The sequence below is a fragment of the Podarcis filfolensis genome (assembly GCF_964270895.1).
Source record: "Podarcis filfolensis genome assembly, chromosome: Z".
Lineage (NCBI taxonomy): Eukaryota > Metazoa > Chordata > Lepidosauria > Squamata > Lacertidae > Podarcis > Podarcis filfolensis.
Window position 1 is genome coordinate 24,423,771 of NC_139617.1, and position 22,365 is coordinate 24,446,135.

Consider the following 22,365-nt stretch of genomic DNA (forward strand, 5'->3'; position numbering starts at 1 on the left):
CCTTCTGCCCCAGCCCAGAAGAGGTAACTGCTAAATCTCCCAGTGCCTTAGATAGCAAAATCCATAATGAGATCATGTAATGAGATTTAACTATTGCCGCTTAATCTTTGGATCTCTAATTCATTTAAGAGTGAGCTGCTGAACTCTGTCTTATCAATGCTATAATCATGGTTAAATGCTGACACGTAAATTTACAGGACATGGCACTGAATGAACCTTCCTGGATATAGTTCAGAGGGTACTTTTTACCTTTGTGTACATGTTTTAAAATGTGTAGTGTTTTAAAATGATAATTTCTTACGTATAAGTGTTATCGGGATCATGTGTAGAAACAACAACAAGAAGTGGCGTACGATTTAAATAAAGTCAAATTCCTAATAGTTCTTAAGGACTGGGTTCTTGAATTTAAAATGAAATGCATGTTTGTGTTCCCAAATGGCCACAGAAGACCTAAGCAGCTTTGGGTTTGGGGCGGGTTGGTGTGTTTACTCTTTCTTCCTTACAGCTTTCATTGGGCCAAACCGCTGTTATAATTACCCTGTAGCATCAGCTGCTGCTTCTTTAAGTGGACAGAAGTATAAATCAACATGTGAACATTATTCTGCCATGGAGATGTGATGATGGGGGAAATTAGCATTTTATTTTATTTTTCATTTCTGCCTGTGACCGTAAAAATGCTGGCAATCCCTAGGGAGTTAAATCCCAGCCTGCATCAGCACGAAGACATGCTCACTTTGGGGCATTTGGCAAAAATATGTTGATATTATGGTGTCACAAAAAAGGGGGGAGGGCAGTGCTTAGAATCAAGAACACCCAGGCTTCTCAAAAGGAAGCAAAGGGGGTTGAAGGGGCTTAGATCTTGCTTTGCACACAGGTGTCATCTTGGGCATCTACTGTCAGCCAGGAATTTAATACACAGCCTTCCTGATCCAGATTGGCCAGTAGTCTGACTCTGTGTAAGGCAGGTTCCTATGTTTCATTAGATCAAAGGCTGCATTCAGTGCCTACAGATGCACCAGGAGGTAGACGATATATATAATATTGCTTGATTTCAAAAACAAACAAGCAGCAAATCTCCAAGCAGATAAAACATCTCTAAGGAGATAAAAACATCAGAATTAAAATTTAAAAACAGGTATTAAAAAGAGTAGAAGTAAAATCAATTTAATTTTAAAACCAATTTAATTTAATTAATTAAACCAACACTAATGTTTCAAGCATGAGTCGAAATATGGCTTATAAGGAGCCTTATAGGGAATTTGACCACTGGTCCATCTATCTCAGCATTGCCTAATACTGGATAAAGGTTTCCAAACAAAATGGTAACACAGTCCTTTGCCTAAAGGATTACAATCTACATTTTTATTTACCAGCCATTTTTAATGGTTATGTTTAATCTGCATTAAAGTTCTAGTCTGCAATCCTATGCCCATTTACTTGGGAGTGAATTGAATGGGACCAATTTATTGGGGGTGGGGAGGTACAGAGGCTGTGCTGTTGAAGGCTTATTGCTCGTTTTGCTAATTTGTTGTGGACATTGGTTTTTGTTGTTTTATTTGTATCTGGTGTGAATTTTTTTTAGTATTATTCTTACCTATATCGCAGTGCAACGTGCAGCACAGCCCTCTCAAGTAAATTCAGCCATAAAAGTGGCCGGCAGAATGGTTTGTGTCTTACAGCACAGCGCCATTGAACTGCATACTATTCCTATCTTGAGCGGGCAGTGCGTGGTTTAGTCACTCAATTATTATTAATTCTACACCGGGCATAGTTGCCAGTCTCAACCTCTGCTTTGCTCTCCGTGACTCTTGATTCTCCGGAGCTGATCTATTAGCAAATGGGGGGGGGGGTGTTTTTGTTTTTATAGAGATCTTATTCTTTGTTGGGAGAGGTTGTTTGAGTTTTATTATTTTAAGGGCGCTTCACTTCTAAACAATGTGGTAACGGCAAAACCAACAATATCCTGCAAGCTCCTCTCTTCTGGGCAGTACAGTAAGCTGCTGATGCCAATGATGAGTCAGACTGTTTGGTGCTGATGCTGCTGCCATTTCATCAGTTCTGTGATCTCGCCTGCATCTCTCCCCTTCGCTGCCCCTCCATCTTTGAAGCGCTGGGTATCTTTTTTTTCCGGGGTGGGGGGGCAGAACGCAAACAGGAAGGTGGATGTTCTCTACTCTCTTGGAGGCAAACGAAACCCACCTGGTGCTAACCAGATGTCCTTGAGAAGCATCCCTCCTTCCTCCTGACATATTTCCGACGGAAAGCTTCAAGGTAACTGCCTTGCCAGGTCCTTCGCTCCCCTCTGCCTCGTAAGAAGGCCCGGACGGGCTTGGAACATCCGGCCTGCCTTAGGTGGAGGATGGAGCCTCGTTTGAGGACAATATTCCTAAGAGCCTTCCTCCTGCAGCACTCCAAGGACCGGTTGCCTGGCGGATCCCTGGGGGAGCGCTGAGACAGCAGCCGGGAGGTCGTCTTGCTGAGAGCCTTTGTGGGGGCTTGGGGTAAAAACAAAAAAACCAAGAACTAAACAAGAACAGCAACCCACCACCACCAAAGCCAAGGGCTTGAGAAAGAGGAGAGGAGGGGCGCGCGCGCGCGTTTTCTGTCATTGCAAACGGCAAGACCCCTTCCTTGGCAAAAATGAGAGGGGCGGCTCTTCGGCTGAGCGGTGTGACGGGCTGACGGTCAGAAAGGATGCGTTGTTATTGTCTTGCTTTAAAAAGAAATGTGCTGCTTTGGCTCGAGGGAAGGGGAGAGAAGGCGCTTAGGTGAGGAGTCTCAGACCCCCTGACCTTTCCGTCCACTTTCAGCGGGAACATTTGCGAAGAGTGTGTGTGTGTGTGTGTGTGTGTGTGTGTGTGTGTGTGTGTAGAACACCGGCAGCACCAGCCTAGGAGTCTACTCCCACGCGGCCACGTTCTGTAGGACCTGCCCCTCTTCCTCTTCCTCCTCCTCCAGAGAAGACCTCCTGCGACAAGGAGCGCGTCGCTTCCCCCTTTTTCTCCCCTGCTCGCTCGTTCTCCCAGGAGACGAGAAGAAGCCGCAAAAGGGGACGGAAGAGGAACGCCGCCCAGTGGCCGGTGCGTGCGCGCCGGCGCGCTCCTCAACCAGTCCTCGCTCTCCAACGCGGCGCCCCATCCGCCTTGCGGGCCGCCGGGAGGGCAGCCTCGAGTTGCTAGAGGTGGCGGGGGACCCTCCTGGGCTTGTATTAGGCTTGCTCCTGCTTCCCTGCGCCAGGCTTGTGCGCCTCGACGGAAGACGCTGCGCCTCCGGCATCCGCGTGGTTGGTCTCTCCGGGGGCGAAGACGCAGCGGCGGCAGCACCGACACCACCACCAAGCGCCGGCTCCGGAGCTACCCCGCCTGGGGAAGGTGGAGCATGGAGGCCATTTGGCTCTACCAGTTCCGCCTGATCGTCATCGGGGACTCCACCGTGGGCAAATCCTGCCTCATCCGCCGCTTCACCGAAGGGCGCTTCGCCCAAGTCTCCGACCCCACCGTGGGTGTGGATTTCTTCTCCCGCTTGGTGGAGATAGAGCCAGGCAAAAGAATCAAGCTGCAGATCTGGGACACCGCCGGACAGGAGAGATTCAGGTGAGGAGGAGCCACTTTTGAGGATGGGGCTTGGGGGCCGGGGGGGGATGTCGTGTACGGATGGAGGGCTAGTGGCAGGTCGGCGCGGCTGAGGCTGCAACTGCGCCCCGAGTTCTGTCCCTTTTACCCGCCGCCACCATCATAAACATATTTGCTCTTCTGCAGAACAGCCTTCATTGTGAAGGATGGTGGAAGACCCGGACGGCTGGGTGGCGGTTTGATTTTGCTTTGTCGTTGAAGATGGAGGAGCCAGAGTAGGAGGGAAAAAGAGACACCTTGCTGCGGGTGGGGGGCCTTGGGGTGGGTGGGGTCCGGGTTCCAAGTGGGATCTCACAGCAGGTCACACAACAACACCCTGCCTCCTCCCCTCCCTCACCCCTATCCTCCTAACAGCTGTTCATTGAATCCTGAAGGGAGCCACAAGCACAACAAAGGCTGCTGAGGAGGGCCCCTCCTCTCAAAGAAACATAAGCAGCAGCCTTCTACCGAGCCAGAATATTGGTCCATTTGGCTCCATGTTGTCCACACTGACTGGCAGTGGTTCTCCAAGGTTTCAGGCAGGGGTCTCCCCAGCCCTACTTGCAGAGCCTAGGGTCTTCTGGTAGCTCTGCTGCTGAGCTCCAGCCCTTCCCTTCCCTCTCCATCCTCCATGTCTGGGCTGATACTGCAGAGGTTTTGTACTAGATTTATTCAAGAAAACTTTCCCACAGTGCAGATTTGTAGGCCACAAGCAACCATCTTGGACAGGAAGAAAGGGACTCTGGCCTTAACAATTTCTCAGGGTCGGGCTTCCCTGTCCCACCTGCCCAAGTAAGGGTCTCCTAATGTAAAGAGAGAAGAAAACCAGGCCACTGGGGATCTCATATGCAGGCTTTCCACATGCGTCAAGGAGCTTTGATGCAGTGGTGCCTTCAAACAGAAGATTTCCTTCTCCGTATCTTCCCAAGTGGTACAGCCCCCTCCCTTGAGAGTACTGTCCCACATGCCTGTAAAAACATCTAGGTCCATTCTTAATAGACACCAGGTGTGAGGAACATTTGGCTTTCCAGCTGTCACTGAACGACAGCTCCCATCAGCCAGTGGATGGGGGTGATGGGACTTGTCATTCAGCAAGTTCTGGAGGGCCAAAGGTTTCCTGCACCTGATATGCACATACATGAGCTACTCACTGAACAAGGCCTTGAGGATATAACAACTTCAGAAATTGTGTCATCTGGAGGACTTTGTGGATTGTGGTCGCTTTCCTCCCCACAACACCCTTGCTAAACTAGTTGGCCAACGCATTTCCAAATCTTTCTCCATAACTAACCACAAGAACTATACAGTGGTACCTCGCAAGACGAATGCCTCGTAAGACGAAAAACTCGCAAGACGAAAGAGTTTTTCGTTTTTTGAGTTGCTTCGCAAGACGAATTTCCCTATGGGCTTGCTTCGCAAGACGAAAACGTCTTGCGAGTTTGTTTCCTTTTTCTTAAAACCGTTAATACCCAGGGAATCCGTGCTTCGCAAGACAAAAAACTCGCAAGACGAAAAAACTCGCAGAACGAATTAATTTCATCTTGCAAGGTACCACTGTAAAATGTTAAGCTATGTTCCTGGATGCTGAATCTCAGAACTATGTCAAGAGCAGGCAGCCAAGCACCAAACTGGCTTGAGGGAGCAACATGTGATTTGCAGACTAAATGTTGCCCAGTCAGCAGATGCCCCTCCTGTCCTTTTTCCTGCCCCATGATTGAAAAATGTGTTTATGAGGGACAAAGCAACCCTCTCTCACTAAAATAGCACTTCTCCACCCATTTCTGACCCTACATAAAGGAAGGAAACTGTGCACCATCTCATTTTTCCACGCCCCCTCCCCAATAAACCTGGGTGTGGATGTATAATTGCTTCTGTATACGTGGTGTCTCCATTCTCTTAGGTGAAAGCAAGCTACTGTATTTTTCCGTGTATAACACGCCCCCGTGTATAAGATGCCCCCTATTTTGGGGGACACAAAATTAAGAAAATGGGGGGAGATTGCCCTTGTGTCTAGGACTACCCCCCTTTTTAACATTAGTTTTTTAGTAAAAAAAACCCTAGTCTTATACACAGAAAAGTTCAGTAATTTTTTATTACATTTGTATCCCACATTTCCTCCAAGGAGTTCTAAGCCAGTTCTGTCCGCTCATCCATTTTATCCACCCAGCAACCCAACAAGGTAGGCTAGCCTGAGAGAATGATTAGCCCAAAGTTACGCAATGAGTTTCATGGCTGTGTGGGGATTTGAACAGCACATTGGCCTCCAGTGTCAAGTTTTTAGTGCCCACAAAACTAACAAACCTTCAGCTTAATATATCTTGTGACTTTGTAACGCTGCTGCATTCAGACATTGTGATAAGCTATTTATTATGCTGGGAAACAAACCTCTCACAAGCTTGCATGCTTCCCCTCCATTTCTGGCATGGCCTAGAGGAGGAATTTAGGAATTTTGCTTGCCCTCTATACATGAGCTACATTTGGACAAGGATGAAGTTGCTACATGAGAAAGAATGGTTTTGTTTCACCAGCGATTACGCTGCAGGATGCTTAATTAGACTGTTTCCATTTAGAATCACCAAGGGTTTAATTCTTTTTTTTAAATGAAAAAACAAGTCCCATTCTTCCAATTCACTTTAGTTATGGAAACAGATGGAAATTCAAGAAAATGAGTTCAGAAATATATTTTTATTTATTTTGTTTGGTTCATTCGTCATTCATTTCTGTTGGGATCATAGGAGCTAACTCCTAGGGGCCAAGGTCCCTTCACACACACCCCCAATGAAAAATTTAGGGGTGCTGGCACTTCACAAAGATGATGGGTATTGCCATTCAAATGGGGGGTGCCGTGTCATGTGATCAATTATGTGGGGTGGCACTTACCTGCCCCCCATATTTTATTCAAGTTGCCCCCCCTGGTTGGGATGAAATATAGAAAACAGCCTGGGGGAGAAATAGTACAGGTCAGAGAAAGGTTATAGAGAAGAATGGGGACAGAGAGCGGGGAAACTGACAGATATATATATATATATATATATATATATATATATATATATATATATTTAAAATCTCTAAAATAGATAACCTGTCCAATCTGGCTGAAGATTAGCAAGTCTGATGCTTAGGGTGGGTGAGGTGAAGAGGTGGCAGAATGCCTGAAAATTGCATGACATTAGGATGAAAAAGAGAGAAGTTAGAAGCAGCAGAAGACCTACTGGGTCTCCCATTGAAATAAATGATGGGGCATATGGAAAAGCAGAAAAGGAGTGCAATTGAAACGAATGCCAAAAAAGAATAAAGAATAAAAATGTTGTTTCCCTACTCCCCCAGAAATCACATGACATGCTGTGACCATTTCAGCTGTGCTTCTGGTCTTAACAGATGCTCTCTTGAGTCACCTTCCTCTTGGACCCTGATTTCTAGTCTTGGGCTGTCCCATTACTATTTGATTTAAATCTCATGGTTTCCACTTGCAGTGCACAGCTCTCTGGTGTACTTAGTCTGGATCATATCAAAGGCCTATCCAGTCCAGCTTCCTGGTTCCTATGGTAGCCAATCAGATGCATCTGGGAAGCCTTCTAGCACAGACTAAAGGCAAGCACCCACTATCCCCAGTAGACAACACTATGTGCCATAGTTCTGGGAACCTGGAAGCTGCAAAGAGCCATCTTGGCTATACTTATCCTTCATCAACTTATCTAACCCCCTTAATGCAGAGGTTTTCAACGTTTTTGGGTGCACAGCTCCCTTGACCAACTACATTCCTTCTGCGGCACCCCTGTGGGGCTCAGGAGCCCAGTTATGTCACCCCTTGCCTGCAGAGCTGGCAGTTTCTCACGCTTTTTGGAACACCCTCCATTGTAGAGTGTCCCCTCATCCTCCTCTCCCATCTCCTTGGGAGTCCCCCGGGAAGCTGCTGCTGCCCCTTCCTGTCCCAAAGAGAGGTGCCTCCTCACACTGCCCCACAGGGGCCTGGGACATGTCTGTCCATTCCCAACAGCAAGGGTTGGTGGACTGGCTGGGCTCCCTCACCCACTTGCTTGCTTACTCCAGGCCACCTCAGCTCCTGGCAACAAGCACCCTCTGGCCAGCCCCAGAGGCACCATTCACCTGGGGAGCTTGTAGCCAGGGCTGCTGCAACAAACAGCTGTGCAAGCCTTTGGGAGGCAGAGACACGAGAGGGTATTATTATTATTATTATTATTATTATTATTATTAGAATTTATATACCACCCTATACCAAGAGGTCTCAGGGTGGTTAACAGAACAAGATCAACATAAAACACACAATATATATATATAATCAAAATAAAATCAGCAACCCAATAACACCCCTCCCCCCCCAAAAAAAGAGCCACATTTTGAAAGGGCATAGGATGTCAATCACATCAACCAAAGGCCTGGTTAAAAAGGAATGTTTTTGCCTGGCACCTAAAGGTGTATAATGAAGGTGAACTTCCCAGGGGAGAGCATTGCACAGATGGGAAGACACTGCAGAAAAGGCCTGTTCTCATGTTGCCACCCTCCAGACCTCTCGAGGAGGGGGCACACAAAGGAGGGTCTCAGAAGATGATATCAGGGTCCAGGTAGGTTCATATGACAAGAGGCAGTTCTTGAGGTATTGCGGTCCTGAGTCCTTTAAGGCTTTATAGGTCAAAACCAGCACTTTTAGTTGGGCCCATGAAACTAATTGGTAGCCAGTGCAGTCGGACCAGGATCTGTGTAATATGTTCAAATCGTCTTGCTCCGGTGAGCAACCTGGCTGCTGAATTCTGCACTAGCTGAAGTTTCTGAACTATCTTCAGAGGCAGCCCTACATATAACACATTGCAATAATCTAACCCTGAGGTTACCAGAGCATAGACAACAGTAGTTAGGCTATCCCTGCCCAGATAGGGGTGTAGCTGAGCCACCAGCTGAAGCTGATGGAAGGCACTATGGGCCACTGAGGCCACTTGAGCCCTGAGTGACAGCAAAGGATCTAGGAGGACACCCAAGCTACGAACGTGTTCCTTCAGAGGAAGCGTAACCCCATCAAGAGCAGGCGACTTCCCACTCATCTGGTCTAGGGAACCACCCACTAACTGCCTCAGTCTTATCTGGATTGAGCTTCAGTTTGTTGGATCTCATCCAGTCCATTACCGAGGCAAGACACTGGTCCAGCACTTCTGCTGCCTCACCTGCAGATGTAAACAAGAAATAGAGCTGAGTGTCATCAGCATACTGCTGAAAACGTACTCCGAACCTCCAGATAACCCCACCCAGCAGTTTCATATAGATGTTAAACAATGTTGGGGATAGGATTGAGCCCTGCGGAACCCCATGTTGATGGTTCCACTGGGTTGAAAAGCATTCCCCAAGCAACACCCTCTGGGAACGACCATCCAAGTAGGACTGGAACCACCGCAAAGTGGTGCCACCCACCCCTAGTTCAGATAGTCACTCCAGAAGGATACCATGGTCCATGGTATCGAAAGCCACTGAGAGGTCAAGAAGAGACATGTTTCCCTTCTCTCTCTCTCAACAGAGGTCATCATACAGGGCGACCAAAGCAGTTTCTGTGCCAAAACCAGGCCTAAACCCCCAATTGAAATGGATCCAGAAAATCAGCTTCTTCCAAAAGCACCTGGATCTGGTCTGTGATCACTCGCTCCAGAACCTTGCCCAGGAAAGAGAGATTAGCAACTGACTGGTAGATAGTTAGGCATCAGAGGGAAGGAAAGAGGGTCTGAGGCCAGTTTTGCCTGGGGCATCCCTGACCATCCTTCAAGGCACCCCACAACACACTGGTTGAAAACCATTGCCTTGCTTAAAGCCATCACCCCATCATTCGGCAGCAGGTTTCACAAACTATTTGTGTACTAAATGAAAAAATAAGAACATAAGGAGCTTTCTGCTCCATTCCCCACCACCCCCCAGTGCCCTTCAAGCACTGTTGGGACTACAGCTCCCATCATCACTTACCATTGGCCATGATGGCTGGGGCTATTGGGAGCTGAAATGCAGTAACATCCAGAGAGCTCCATGTTATGGAAGGCTCATGAAAAGCAATGCTTCCCTTACCAGAATACAATTTCTGCATGCAAAAGGGCACCTTTGGACGTCTCCTTAGATCCATAGAGATATGTGGAACCTAGGAGTCTATTGAGTGTTCTATATACACCATTCACTTGCCAATTCCTAAAACCTAGCCAACCTCTGTATACCACATGCAGTGAGGCGGGTGGAAGGGTATGCATTGTGAAGAGTTTTGCTTTACAAATACCTCCAAATGACTCTAGTCTCTCCATATATTTTGAGGATGACTTGAACTAGCAGACTCTTGGCCCATCAGTTTAGTGGAAGCACAGCCTGCTGGGAGAAACACCGAGACTTTGTTGTCCTGTTTAGGCCTATGGTGGAATCTAGTGACAAAGCTATCTGCATCTCATGCAGAAGGTCCCCGGTTCAATGTCTAGGTAGGGCTGGAGAAAGAGTCTTGCTTGAAACCTTGAAGAGGCACTGCCACTCAGTGTGAACTATACCGAGGCAGGTGGACCGGTGGTCAGCCGTGATATAAGGCAGCAGCTTCTTATGTCCCTAAATTTCAGATTGCATGTGGGGGTTGGCATGTTTGAACATGGGGCCAACATGAGGTAGTGGGCTTAGGCTTTGGAGCACCAGGCTTCACATCTCCACTCACTGGGTCACCTTGAGACTGTCACAGTCTTCTAGCCTAGCTTACCTCACAAGGTTGTTAATGAGGATAAAGCAGAGGGCAAGATTCATTTTCATTTCTTTCTGCTCCTTGGAAGGTGGGTGGAATGTACATGTAGTTAACAATATTGCACCCCCAACACAAGTAAACAAAAGCAAGAAGTTCCCTCACATGTAGGAATCTAGTATATCAGGGGAAAGGGAAATATTATATGTGGTGGGCATTGAGTAATTAGACCTTTCGCTAGTTAAACAATCTGTGGCCTTTTAAACCACAACAGGGGGTTTATTGTTTGTTACTATGGTGTGAATATTTGTGTAAACCACCCTGTGATCCTTGGATGAAGGGAGGTATAGAAATGCAATTAATAAAACAACAACAACAACAACAACAGAGCAGCATTAAGATAAACAGCTTCATACCTGCAACTTGGAGTGGTATAGCCCAGACAGAGTTACCGTGTGATTCTGCAAACACATATAAATTGCATCCATACATCCATTCCTTCTCTTTCCTCCAGCCCAATACATACATTGTATGTTACAGCCCACATGCTACCCAAGCAAATGGTCCAATTTCTGTAGTGAGGGTATACCCCCCAATTGTACACCTTATTTGGGGTGTTGCTGGTTTGAAATTGATCAGCAATTACTGGTCCTCTTTCTCATCACCTGTTCTGCTGAGATTTTATAAATGAGGAAACTGCTACTTAGGGAAATCTGCAAATTTGCAAAATAGTAGATGTGGCCTGTGCAGAGCAGGCTTGGGACAGATGAAAAGTAAAACAAAAAAAGTGGTTATAGAGGGAATGAAACAGTCGCATTTTCCAATGTTTTATGGCAACAGTGACATTGGAGTAGAAGCCAGACACTTTCTAGAATCGATTTCTAGAGTGTCCATTGAAAATAGAAGTACTAGCCACTGCAAACCCTGTGTTGCTCTTGAATTATTATTTTTTTAAATCAGTACAGTTCTGAAAGGTTCAGTAAGTCTTCTTGATTCAATATTGTATTCAAACATAGAAAACCTGCTCCTTGGTCTTAGCAACCGTCATGCAACTTTTGAACATAATATCTTAAGAGGTGTCCAGATTCATAATGCACAGACAAACAACATTGCAGACTGTGTAAGAGAAAAAGATGGTGGGGCAGAGAATCTTTGTGTTGTCTTGTACAAACCCCCTTTATTTTGCTGTGTAGCACAAAAGGGCTGTGTTCTGGGTGGATTTGCACCTAACTGGCTATTTCAGATGCACGAAACCAGCCTTTGCCACCAGCGTTTTCCTCTTGAAAATGATTCTCATTTCCTTCCTTGGGCTGCTGCTCTCTTCCAGATCAATTACCAGAGCCTACTACAGGAACTCAGTTGGCGGTCTGCTCCTCTTTGACATTACAAACCGCAGGTCCTTCCAGAATGTTCACGAGTGGCTAGAGGAGACCAAAGCGCACGTCCAGCCTTACCAGATCGTGTTCGTTTTGGTGGGCCACAAATGCGACCTAGACACTCAGCGGCAAGTCACCCGGCACGAGGCTGAAAAACTGGCTCTTGCTTATGGCATGAAGTACATTGAAACCTCCGCCCGGGATGCCATTAATGTGGAGAAAGCTTTCACCGACCTGACTCGAGACATATATGAGCTTGTTAAGAGAGGCGAAATTACTATCCAGGAGGGCTGGGAAGGGGTGAAGAGTGGGTTTGTCCCAAACGTAGTCCACTCCTCGGAAGAGGTGGTGAAATCAGACAGGAGATGTCTGTGCTAATTGCTTAACGAAAGCAAGGAGAGATTATTGCTGAACTTTACTAACCAAAACATACCCTGCTATACAAACTTGTCGTGTGACAGAAGAGAATGTGACAGTAGTATGGCAAGTACCAATGCCTGGTGCTTTGAACCTCTGAAGAATAGAATCGTGAAGGGCTGTAACCCCCTGTTATGTAGGAATGAACCCAGATGCATGCTTATATTGTAGGAGATGAGGTAACGTTAAGAGCAGAAAAGATCCGATAGGGGTAGTAAATATCAGGGAATTTTACAAACCCTGTTTTAAATAAATCTGTCATTCAGTGCTTTGTGTTGAAGCCTATTAATATGAAACATATTCAGAGGAGGAGGAGATACAGAAATCTTGGCTTATTATTATATATTTTTAGGAAGATTAAAACATGACATGGTTGCCATTCTTTTTATGAGAACTTGATGGTTAACACAAAGAGGAAAGCATATTTTGCAGAAGGGGCGAAGGCTTTCATGCCTATAATATTGCTGCAGTATAATCCAACTCTCTTTAAAAGGAAAGGGGGAAGTGTTAGATCACTCTTGTTAAAATGCAGTGCAATGAATAGAACTGTTAAAATGTGGTGCAATGAATAGAACACAGACTGGTGTTTTCCTGATCAAGCCAGACTTGGTGGTTCCAATTCCAGTAATTTAACAGACCAAACGTTTGTGCTACTTCTTCAGTTATTGAACTGGAAATGCTCCCCACTTCTGAATTTGCTGTAAAATCTGTTATCAGCAATGGTGAAATTCTCAGCCATATGCAGTCATACAGTATTTCTTAAATGGGAAATTATTTTATCCTAATTCAGAGAGGGATGCAGCCTTCCCACCAGTAGCAAGCTGCAGTGGGCAATTTTGGGTCATTTAAAATACAAACTTCTTGCAAATAAGGCTGGGGAGGGAAGCAGGACTCATCAAAATGGAGAGCACAGACTTTTCCCAAAGAGCGGGAAGTGGGGGTGTTCTTCGTTTTGTTTTGTGGGGTGAATTTTTTTGGAAAACAAGTTCGAAAGGACTATCTGAAGGTGAAGCTGAACAGCAGGAGAGAGAGAACTAAGGAAGAGGGTGTGTGGTTAGGAAACCCACAGGAAAGCGGTCAGAAGCGCAAGAAGGAAAGTTTTTACTTTGAAAGTAGAACTGGATAAAATGCTGGCCTACAAAGCTTCAAGTGGGCCTTTGTTTCAGGGTAAACTTGTTGAGTTCTGAATAAAGAAAGCAAGCAGTCCAAATGAATTAAGGTAAGCAATAACAGCCACCCTGATTACCTAGGAAGAAACTAAAGTGTTGGCAAGATACGCAGTGATATACATATGTGCAAAGAAAGGAAGCTTAATGTGTGTAATGGTCTAGATAGATATTAAGATGGAAGAAGCCTGGAAGCAGGAAGGGGGAGGAGAGAGAGAGAGAGAGAGAGAGAGAGAGAGAGAGAGAGAGAGAGAGAGAACATCTGGAGAGCACCAGGTTGGGGAAGAATGTGGTATAATTATTTTGAATGAAATTAATCTATACCTTCACATGCGTTTCCACACTTTATACTTACAGAAGATTCTTTTAAGAGAACCGCCCACATCATTACTTTGTAAAGATGCAGGTGAGTTTGAACTGGAAACAGAATTTTAAGTTTGGCACAACAAAGGTCATATTAGGGGTAAGGCTAATACCTATGTCTTTATTTTCAGTAATTAATTGGGTAACTAGCTTTGTAATAAACACCACTAATATCCACCTTGAGACAGGGAGAAAAAGTGGACGAGGGACAGTTTGAAAAAGCCCTCCCCATCAAGTGTGTTTTATGTTTTTGGAGGGGTTTCGTTTTTCAAACTAGCCCTCATCTACTTTTATATACATTGGCCCATATAATATTTTGCTTCTCGTCATGTGATGATAATAATTACACAAATAGTCACATGACATTCACTGCCAGCCAGGCTTTTGCAGACTTGCAACAGCAATGGGATATGAACAGCATTTAATCTTGAGTCAAAAAAAAAATAGCTAAAAACAATCCCCAATCAATCTAGTCCATCCTGACTTCCACTTTCATTGGAGTTAAGGAGAAATGTTTTGCCCAACCCATACAGATATTACAAAGCAAGAATGCAATCAGTGAGGGAAGGGAGCCACAGACAAAATCAAAGGAAAATTATTATATTTTTCTGGGCTTGACATTAGGGTTGAACCCAGGTATCAAAAGAGTTTTGAAGTTAACGCCCTAGCAAACTCTAGGGTGGAAGAAAACTGGGGTTGTCACCCAAATAAAGTTGTTTTAGTCAATTTTATGAATTTTTATTGCATGGATTTCTAGAGATGCCTTGCTTAAATGCTGTTACTGCAAAAACAGCAGTGTATCTTGTGACACCTTAAAGAATGAATGAAGGAATGTCACTTTTTAAAGTGTCACAGAACTCTGTGCTGTTTCAATTACAAGTTTCTAAAGTTTTCTAAAGAAAAAAGCATACATTCTATTTAGTTCGGGGTGGGGTAACCTGTGGCTCTCCACATGCTGTTGGACCCCAAATTTTATTAGATCAGCCAGCATGGCCAATGATCACGGATGATTATCTAAACTTAGAACTGACCCTGATAGTGAATGGGAGAAACTGAGCTCAGTGAATATGCCATAAATGCTTTAGACTAGAGCAGGGATAAGGGACCTGTGGCCCTCCATATGTTGGTCAGGGATGATGGGAGTTGTGGTCCAACAACATCTGGAAGCTCAAAGATGCCCATATCCTTGTTATAGATATAATGCACAGCAGTTTTAGAGAATGGACAGCAGGCATCATGGTTCTTCTGAAATGGCACTTTCCATCTATAGAAGAGCTTGCATTAGAAATTATTGTAAGATTAAATGACTACCCAATTAATTAGGGGCTCCTTTTTAGTTGATCAAAAAGCTTTTATAATCAGTTAATCTAAGCAATTGACTTATGTTGCAGCCCTCTAGAAAAAACCAGTATCAGTTAATACTGAAGTTATATCATAAACATTGTAACCAAGTCTAATTTAAAACTTCCCATTTTCTGTCCTACCATAACTGAATTGAATTGAATATCTATTTTATTTTATTTTAGATTGCAAAATTGACATGTTCATTTCATTCCAAGCAGGTTCATTTTCAAACTTTTCATCTTAGAACACAAGTTTCCCTTTTTTGTATGATAATATTGTGGTCTTTCATACTATTTATAACCCAAATAAGATGCTGTTGCTATTTCTTCTTCTTTAACCAAAGTCTTGGTGGTTCCTATTTTCAATTCTAAAAAACGCAGATATGCCTAGCATCTTAAGAGTGCAGCTCCTTGCAACTTTTATCGCTTACCTTGACTTTATCTTTGTGATTATTTTTTTTAGTACAGCAAAATAATTTATACTTTTTAACTTCATAAATATGCTGCACAGAACAAATTCATATGCTAGCTGTTAAAATCTTGGAAGAATCAGGAAAGGGAAAAGATAGTATATCTTCACAAGACATTATAGTGGCCATTCTTTGGATGGCTTCTGAAGGGGAGAAGACTATCAATGGAGGATAAGGCAATTAATGGCTACTAGCTATGACAGCTGTGTTCTACCCCAGAATGTGAGTTGCTGGGAGTCAAAAGTGGGCTCAGTGCTGTTATACTCGAGTGCTGCTTGTGGAATTCCCATTGTGGCCCTTTTCTTGCTACTGAAAGAACAGGATGTTAGACTAGATTGGGCCTTTGGCCTGGTCCAACAGGGCTCTAATTACATAGTTATATAAATTCTACACAACATTCTTAAAGCAAATATATTGGCTCAAATCCAAAGAAAGTTAGCCATGATACTCAAGGACTGGTATAAATTAACAAGGCATAAATAAGTCACAACGGCACTTGTCCTGGAAAATTTGAAAAGGCAGGCCTCAGCGTAGTTTGAATATTGGTCCTTAGATAGCCTCAGGGTCTGGTGGGCTTCTGGGCTAGACATCTTGGGAAACCCGATTTTGCACCTGTATTGGGTTGCTAAACTGCAGTCATCTGGCCCTAGCCTTGCATTTAGATCACCCACCAGCAGGACCTTTGCCCCTGGATAATCCGAAATCAGCAACTTAACAAAGGTTTCTAATCTTTTCCACTTGCTATTGATGTCATTATTTAAGCTAGTTGGAGGAATATAAACATTTATAAATAACACTTTAGATCTTCCCCATGATATAAGGCCATTGCTAGTTGGTCTAGGGAGGGCAGCTCTTTACAGATGGCATTTAGACATTGAGAAATCAAGATGCAAAGCCCCCCTTTTAGCCTTCCTGGGCCTCTGCCCAGGATAGCCCTAATTGCATAAGCATAAAAACCTTCCAGAACTGGAGTTTCTGCCACCCATGTCTCTTGAAGGGCAATGATGTTAAAGTTTTGGCGCTAGAATGGAATATCTGTAGAGCGAGAAGGAAACTCGGAGTGTTGTAATTAGCCTCAAATAGTTTTAGATAACCTCAAGGAGTTTTGGATGGTTTCAGCAGGATTTCAAAGGGGCTTTGGAAGAGCCTCAAAGGAAGGGAGGATGTTTAAAATGCTGTCCGGCGACTCCCGGAGTCTTTATCTGGCTGGGATATAAGCTTGTTTTCCGGGAGTGTGTCTTTTCTCCTTATTATTTTTTAAAAGCTCCTACTCACTTTGCGGAGGCTCACAGGAGAGCCTCTTCAGAAACCTATCGTCCTATTGAGTTCAGAGCAGCACATTTAACTTCCTCTGGATTTGGGTCATTCCACCGAATCCATTATGTTGACAACATGTTTATTTGGATTGGTACCAGCTTTCTAAAGTTGCAGAAAAGGGGCTCTCCTAAAATCCCTTTAACCAGAGACAGTATTAGCATAAGGGCTTCTGTATGCCAAGAATGACCTCTCTCCTTCACATACTGATGGTACAAACCTAAGTGTGGCTACTAAGAAGCAAGGCCAATTGCATTCTTCAGGACTCTCTCCCTGGTGTGTTTAGGACTGCAACCTTAATGTTTTAAAATTTAGGTTTCATAAGCAAATCAGCATTGGATACATTTCAGTTCTACCCAACCCTCAAAAAGTACTCAAATACTATTTCCCTTCATGGCTTCAAACCTTTTAAGACATTTTTTATCTCTGTAAGGGACATGATAAAAAATCTTACTCATCAATTAATCTTCTAATTAATCTTACTCTTTATTTATCCAAAGTCATTCTAGTGTAGTGAGAAAACATTTTTAACAGCAAATAAATACCCCAGGAAAAGCTATAGATTTATTTCTGCATTGCCATTAATTTGCCAAGCATTGATTTTTACCCCAGGTTCAGGCATGTTTCAAGTTGGCTTTAAAAATGAATTCAGAATTAAACATTCTGCATAATAACCAATATTACTCACAATGGACCCATGTAAATTAAGGGACCTGCTCTGAGTAGGACCAACATTTGCTACAATTCTCTATTTATAAAACATTTATATGCTGATTTTTGGCTCTAAATTTTTTTGGACTGCCATCTTAGCTGCAAAAATACAGTTGAATCCAAAAGAAAGCAACTAGCATGAAGAATTCCAGCATCGTTTTACGTCAGGATCCATAGACTAGCATACTGGCAAATTTCATTTCCCCCCAGTGCATTTGCTGTTTTTTACCATAATAGATATAGTTCAACTGCTGCCTGCCTCAATAAATACATTTTAAATACATAGAGGGGAATAAAGTTTGGTCATGTTTGGACTCTTTGATTTATAATGTATACTGCATTAGAGTTACAAAAGAAAGTAAAATGTATAGGAAATTTGATTGAAGACCTTTAAACATACAAGAATTCTGATTGAAACTCATGATGTAATCTCTTTCTAATGCCTTATATTTTTAGGCAACTTATATAAATGATCATCTGGGGAGGGGGACTTCCTCCTGTACAAATAGAAGTGGGGTTTGACTTTGTAAAATGAAAAACCTCATCTTTTTCTTGACTTGTTTTAGCGTTTTGACTACTGCAAGATACACTGGAGGCTAATACTTTTAAAAAAGGCATTTTCTTTCATTTTCACTCTCTGGCAAAGACAGACAAAATAAAAACAAGCCTGTTGGTAAACTCACAATCTCAGTCTGCATGCTGGATTAAAAAAAAAAAAATCTCTCAGTACCTCCAGATTAAAATTATACTGTACACTTTCCCTAGCTTTCTGTTATATGCACTGTAATGAAATGTGACAACCCCCCCCCCCCGCTGTATTTAGCTGTGTGTGAATGAAAACTATGCTTGTATCTAGCAAAATGGTTAATGTGATTATGTGACATTCAAAACTTGTAAAGGAAAATCCGTGTTTTTATTTCCTCTGCTGTTCCCCACCCCACCCCATCAAACATCTGTATACAGCAACCATGGTGGTAAAAACCCAGTACAGAGTAGATTAATAATAAACATATGCACTGTTTTAACAGAATCCACTGGTGTTTTTAAGATGCAGATATGAACAAGGTCTGTCTCCCACTATTCTGGGCATTTTCAAACTGGTATTCTTGTGCAAATCCACAATGAACAAATCGTTCTATAGAGCCAGGATGGGAAATAGTCCATTTGAATCACTGCCAAGGCAATGCATTGTGAACTACAGGAAAGTCGCTAATTCCTGTATTGCACACAGCTGACATTTTAACTGAAATCAAGCAAATTATGACCTAGGAATTGCTGGTAGATTGGACTGCTGCACTTCTGCAATGTCATTTGTGCAAGCTGCAGTTAAACCTTTGAAAATCCAGCTGTGGAAAACATTTGCTGACAAATGTACATCCTATCAGAAATAATGTTGGGAGTCAACATCCTTGCAGTGCATCCTTGCAGTGCCTGTTGCCACACTCTAGCTGCCCCCCTCCCATTAAAAAAAGGCTTCTTGCTTTTAACACCCAACTGACACAGGAACACTAATGGGCCTTGTGGGAAATAAAGCTAGGGTATGCAGTGGCAGGATCTCCCTAGCTTTCCACAATGTCTCAGAGCAATGCTGTATTGGGAGAACCGCAGGACAGACAAATGGTGGTTAGACTCAGTAGGCCTGGTACAACTCAGAGCAGAAACACAATTGGATAAAAGGAACCAGAAGGCACTTTGCACACAGACGCTTTAATCCTGGCCCTGGTCACAGCTGGTGAAGGTGAGGATTAAAGATAACGTTCTATAGTGTGGTGTTCTTAGGAACCAAAAAAGTGTCCATCTGTGCAGCAATGCTACCAACTGGATGATGGATGGTAGACGGACATTGGACATGTTCCAGTCTTAGCTGGATATATCCCTGCAAGATCATGGGTTTAAAACAGGCAGTCAACTATGGTGCTCTTCAGATGTTGCTTGACTCAAACTTCCAGCAGCCCCAGCTAGTAAGGGCATTGGCCAGGGGTGATGAGAGTTGTAGTCCACCAAAAACACAAGAGTTGTCACCTGATTATAGAATCTGAGTCAATTAGTTATATTTGTATGTAGGAGAAAATAGTTCTTGAAGCAATAAGCATATTTTCTGTTCTTAAGGTTATGTACATGTATCCTCTTGAGAATACATTGCTTCCTATGAGAGATGGGAAATGTAACCAGAGAAGGATCAGGAAATGGCAACCAAAAAGATCAAGGCATGGAAGTACATAAATATGAGGAAATGTTCCAACAGTTGGAGCTGTTTGCTTTAGAAAAAATGGAGAGTAAATTGAGGGATGGAGAATGATGAATGTTTATAGAATTATTTAGGGCTAGGGGAGAAATTGCAGTTGAGTAATAGTGGAAGATTCAAGACAGTGCGTAGCTGGAAGTGTTGAGTTTGCACCCACAATATTTAGTAATGGCCACTAACTTGCATGACTTTAAAATAGGGCTAATAAAAATTCATGAAGGCTATCTGGTTACTAGGCATGATGGCCAAGTATTAGCTCCAGTGTCTGTTGCAAAGATTCACAAGTGAGAAGCGTCCTGTTGCATGTAGAGGACCCTTGTGAGCATTGGATGCTGGAGTAGGTGGGCCTTTGGTATAAGCAACTCTTCTCTTATGATGAAACTTCAGAAAGGATGTCACATCATTTGCCTCAAGATCTTGTGCTGAGATGACCCTGTGTGAATGACTGAATTTGTAAGCACCTACCTCTTCCTTTAAACTGCAAGGATTTGAATCCTAGAATTATTGCAGTCCTGGGGCAATGCACTGGAAGTTTGGTGTTACAGCAACTTGCTGAAGCACAGTCTTAGAAAAGGAATTTCTTCTCTGGACTATCATCGCCTAAGAGGGTGCTTGCCACACACACACACACACACACACACACACACAAATATACTGTATATCCCAGCTTTATTTTGTGCAGCTCGATAGGGTATGTGAGGAGATTTCCCATCCAGGAAGTGACCAGCTCTCAGACCGTCTTTACGCAGACCCATTCTGAAGCATTTTAACAGTGGGCTTTCAACTGGCTTAGCTGTATAGTGAGGTGGGATTACTGCTACCATACAGCAGTTCTGGCTACAAATCATGCCTAGGATAGTAAAGGGCTCTCAGCTCTTTCAAAGGCACCACAGCTCTTCTCAGTCCCTCATGCTGCATCATGGCAAGACACAATCAAGAGTTATTGGGTACACTGAGTAGCAGTGTTAGGCCACTGTGGAATAACCAGAAACTTTCGGGAAATAAAGGGAGACATTCACAGGCAGAGATCCATAGAATTACTTTAAGTCATCCCCAAGTTGTGCACATGCTTAGGAAGCACACTTTTAAAACTCTCCTAGAATTATAAAATTGTATTTGGAAGGGGTTTCATTGGTCATCTAGCCCAATCATCTGCAATGCAAAGCTAAAACAATCTGACAGACGGCCACCTGGCCTGTTTAAAAGCCTCCAATGAAAGTGTGCCACAAAACAAGAGGACAATGACTGCTCAAGCAAGTCCAAACACCCTTTGGATGTATAGAAGTGCCCTTGTAATTCTTTTGATTGCTCCCATTGCAACCAAGAGGCACCAATGCTCTGTGGCAACGTGACGATTCAAGACGCTTGGATAGCCATTTCAGCCATCTTTTAGAAGTGTGGGAGGCATGCAAAACATGATTTTAGGGCTGCAAGATTAGCTGACCTCATTTGTGCAGCAGTAGAACCATTTCAGGATCCACTATCCTTTGTTATTATTTCTGCACTGTGTTCAGACAGTTCCATAAGAAGTTTTAGTGTTTGCTCATGCCTTTTTCATTTATGTTGCCATGTACACTAGCAGACATGGACACACTGATTAAAGCACAGTGCAACAAGGCAAGACTAAATGAAAAGTGTGAATGTGCTAACTCACGAACTGTAGCAATTCTCTAAGTTAAGATAGGTGAGCAACAAACACAAGAGAAACATGCTCATCCCTAAAGTTTTAAGATGCCAACCTACATCCACCCTAACAGCTCAGGCTAGACGTGCCTTACATATCTAGGAGATCCAATGTCCATATGGAACTTTTAGCTGAAGCACTATTAGCCTTACTCAGCATCTATAATAAACACTACAGCTTGAACACATATAATTTTATTCAACCATCAACTCAAACTCTCACAAGAGCACCATCTTGTCTCTTAGTAAGGCAAAAACTAACTTCTTGGAGGAGGGGGAAATCTATAGCTTGAAAAGATGAAACTATATACAAAAATTCTGTAATCCAAAAGGAAAAATGAGAAAGAAACATTTTGTTTCATAATCAATGTTTTTTGCATTATTTGGATGTTAAGTTCTGTATTCTTATTCACCAGAAATATTGCTGTCTTCTGTTTCTTCTAAATCTAAATAAAATAATATCCTTTTATTTTACCATAGTATATTAGATTTGTCTTTTAAACATGCATTTATTTTCTACAGGTTCAAAAATATGCTTTGGGATCTTAAGGTATATAGCACATGAGTAGGCAAACTAAGGCCCGGGGGCTGGATCCGGCCCAATTGCCTTCTCAATCTGGCCTGTGGACGGTCTGGGAATCAGCGTGTTTTTACATGAGTACAATATGTCCTTTTATTTAAAATGCATCTCTGGGTTATTTGTGGGGCATAGGAATTTGTTCATTTTTTTCTTCAAAATATAGTCCGGCCCCCCACAAGGTCTGAGGGACAGTGGACCGGCCCCCTGCTGAAAAAGTTTGCTGAGCCCTGGTATAGCACTTTGGGATGCCACCTCCAACACTGGGTAAACTTGAAAGCTCTCCATCATTTTAAGAACTAAAGCAATCTCTATTTACCATTCCACCATCATCGTCAACATTTACATTAACAATTATTTCAGAAGTTTTGGTGCCCATCTGCTGAAAG

General features: G+C 43.4%; 1 protein-coding gene across 1 annotated transcript; it reads left to right on the forward strand.

Moving 5' to 3' along the window:
• Positions 1-2,001: 2,001 nt before the first annotated feature.
• Positions 2,002-18,271, forward strand: LOC310754311 (ras-related protein Rab-39B). Its single transcript, XM_083596149.1, has 2 exons — positions 2,002-3,593; positions 11,639-18,271. Exons 1-2 carry the CDS (start codon positions 3,379-3,381, stop codon positions 12,063-12,065), a joined length of 642 nt encoding a protein of 213 aa, XP_083452275.1. The 5' UTR covers positions 2,002-3,378; the 3' UTR covers positions 12,066-18,271.
• Positions 18,272-22,365: the final 4,094 nt, after the last annotated feature.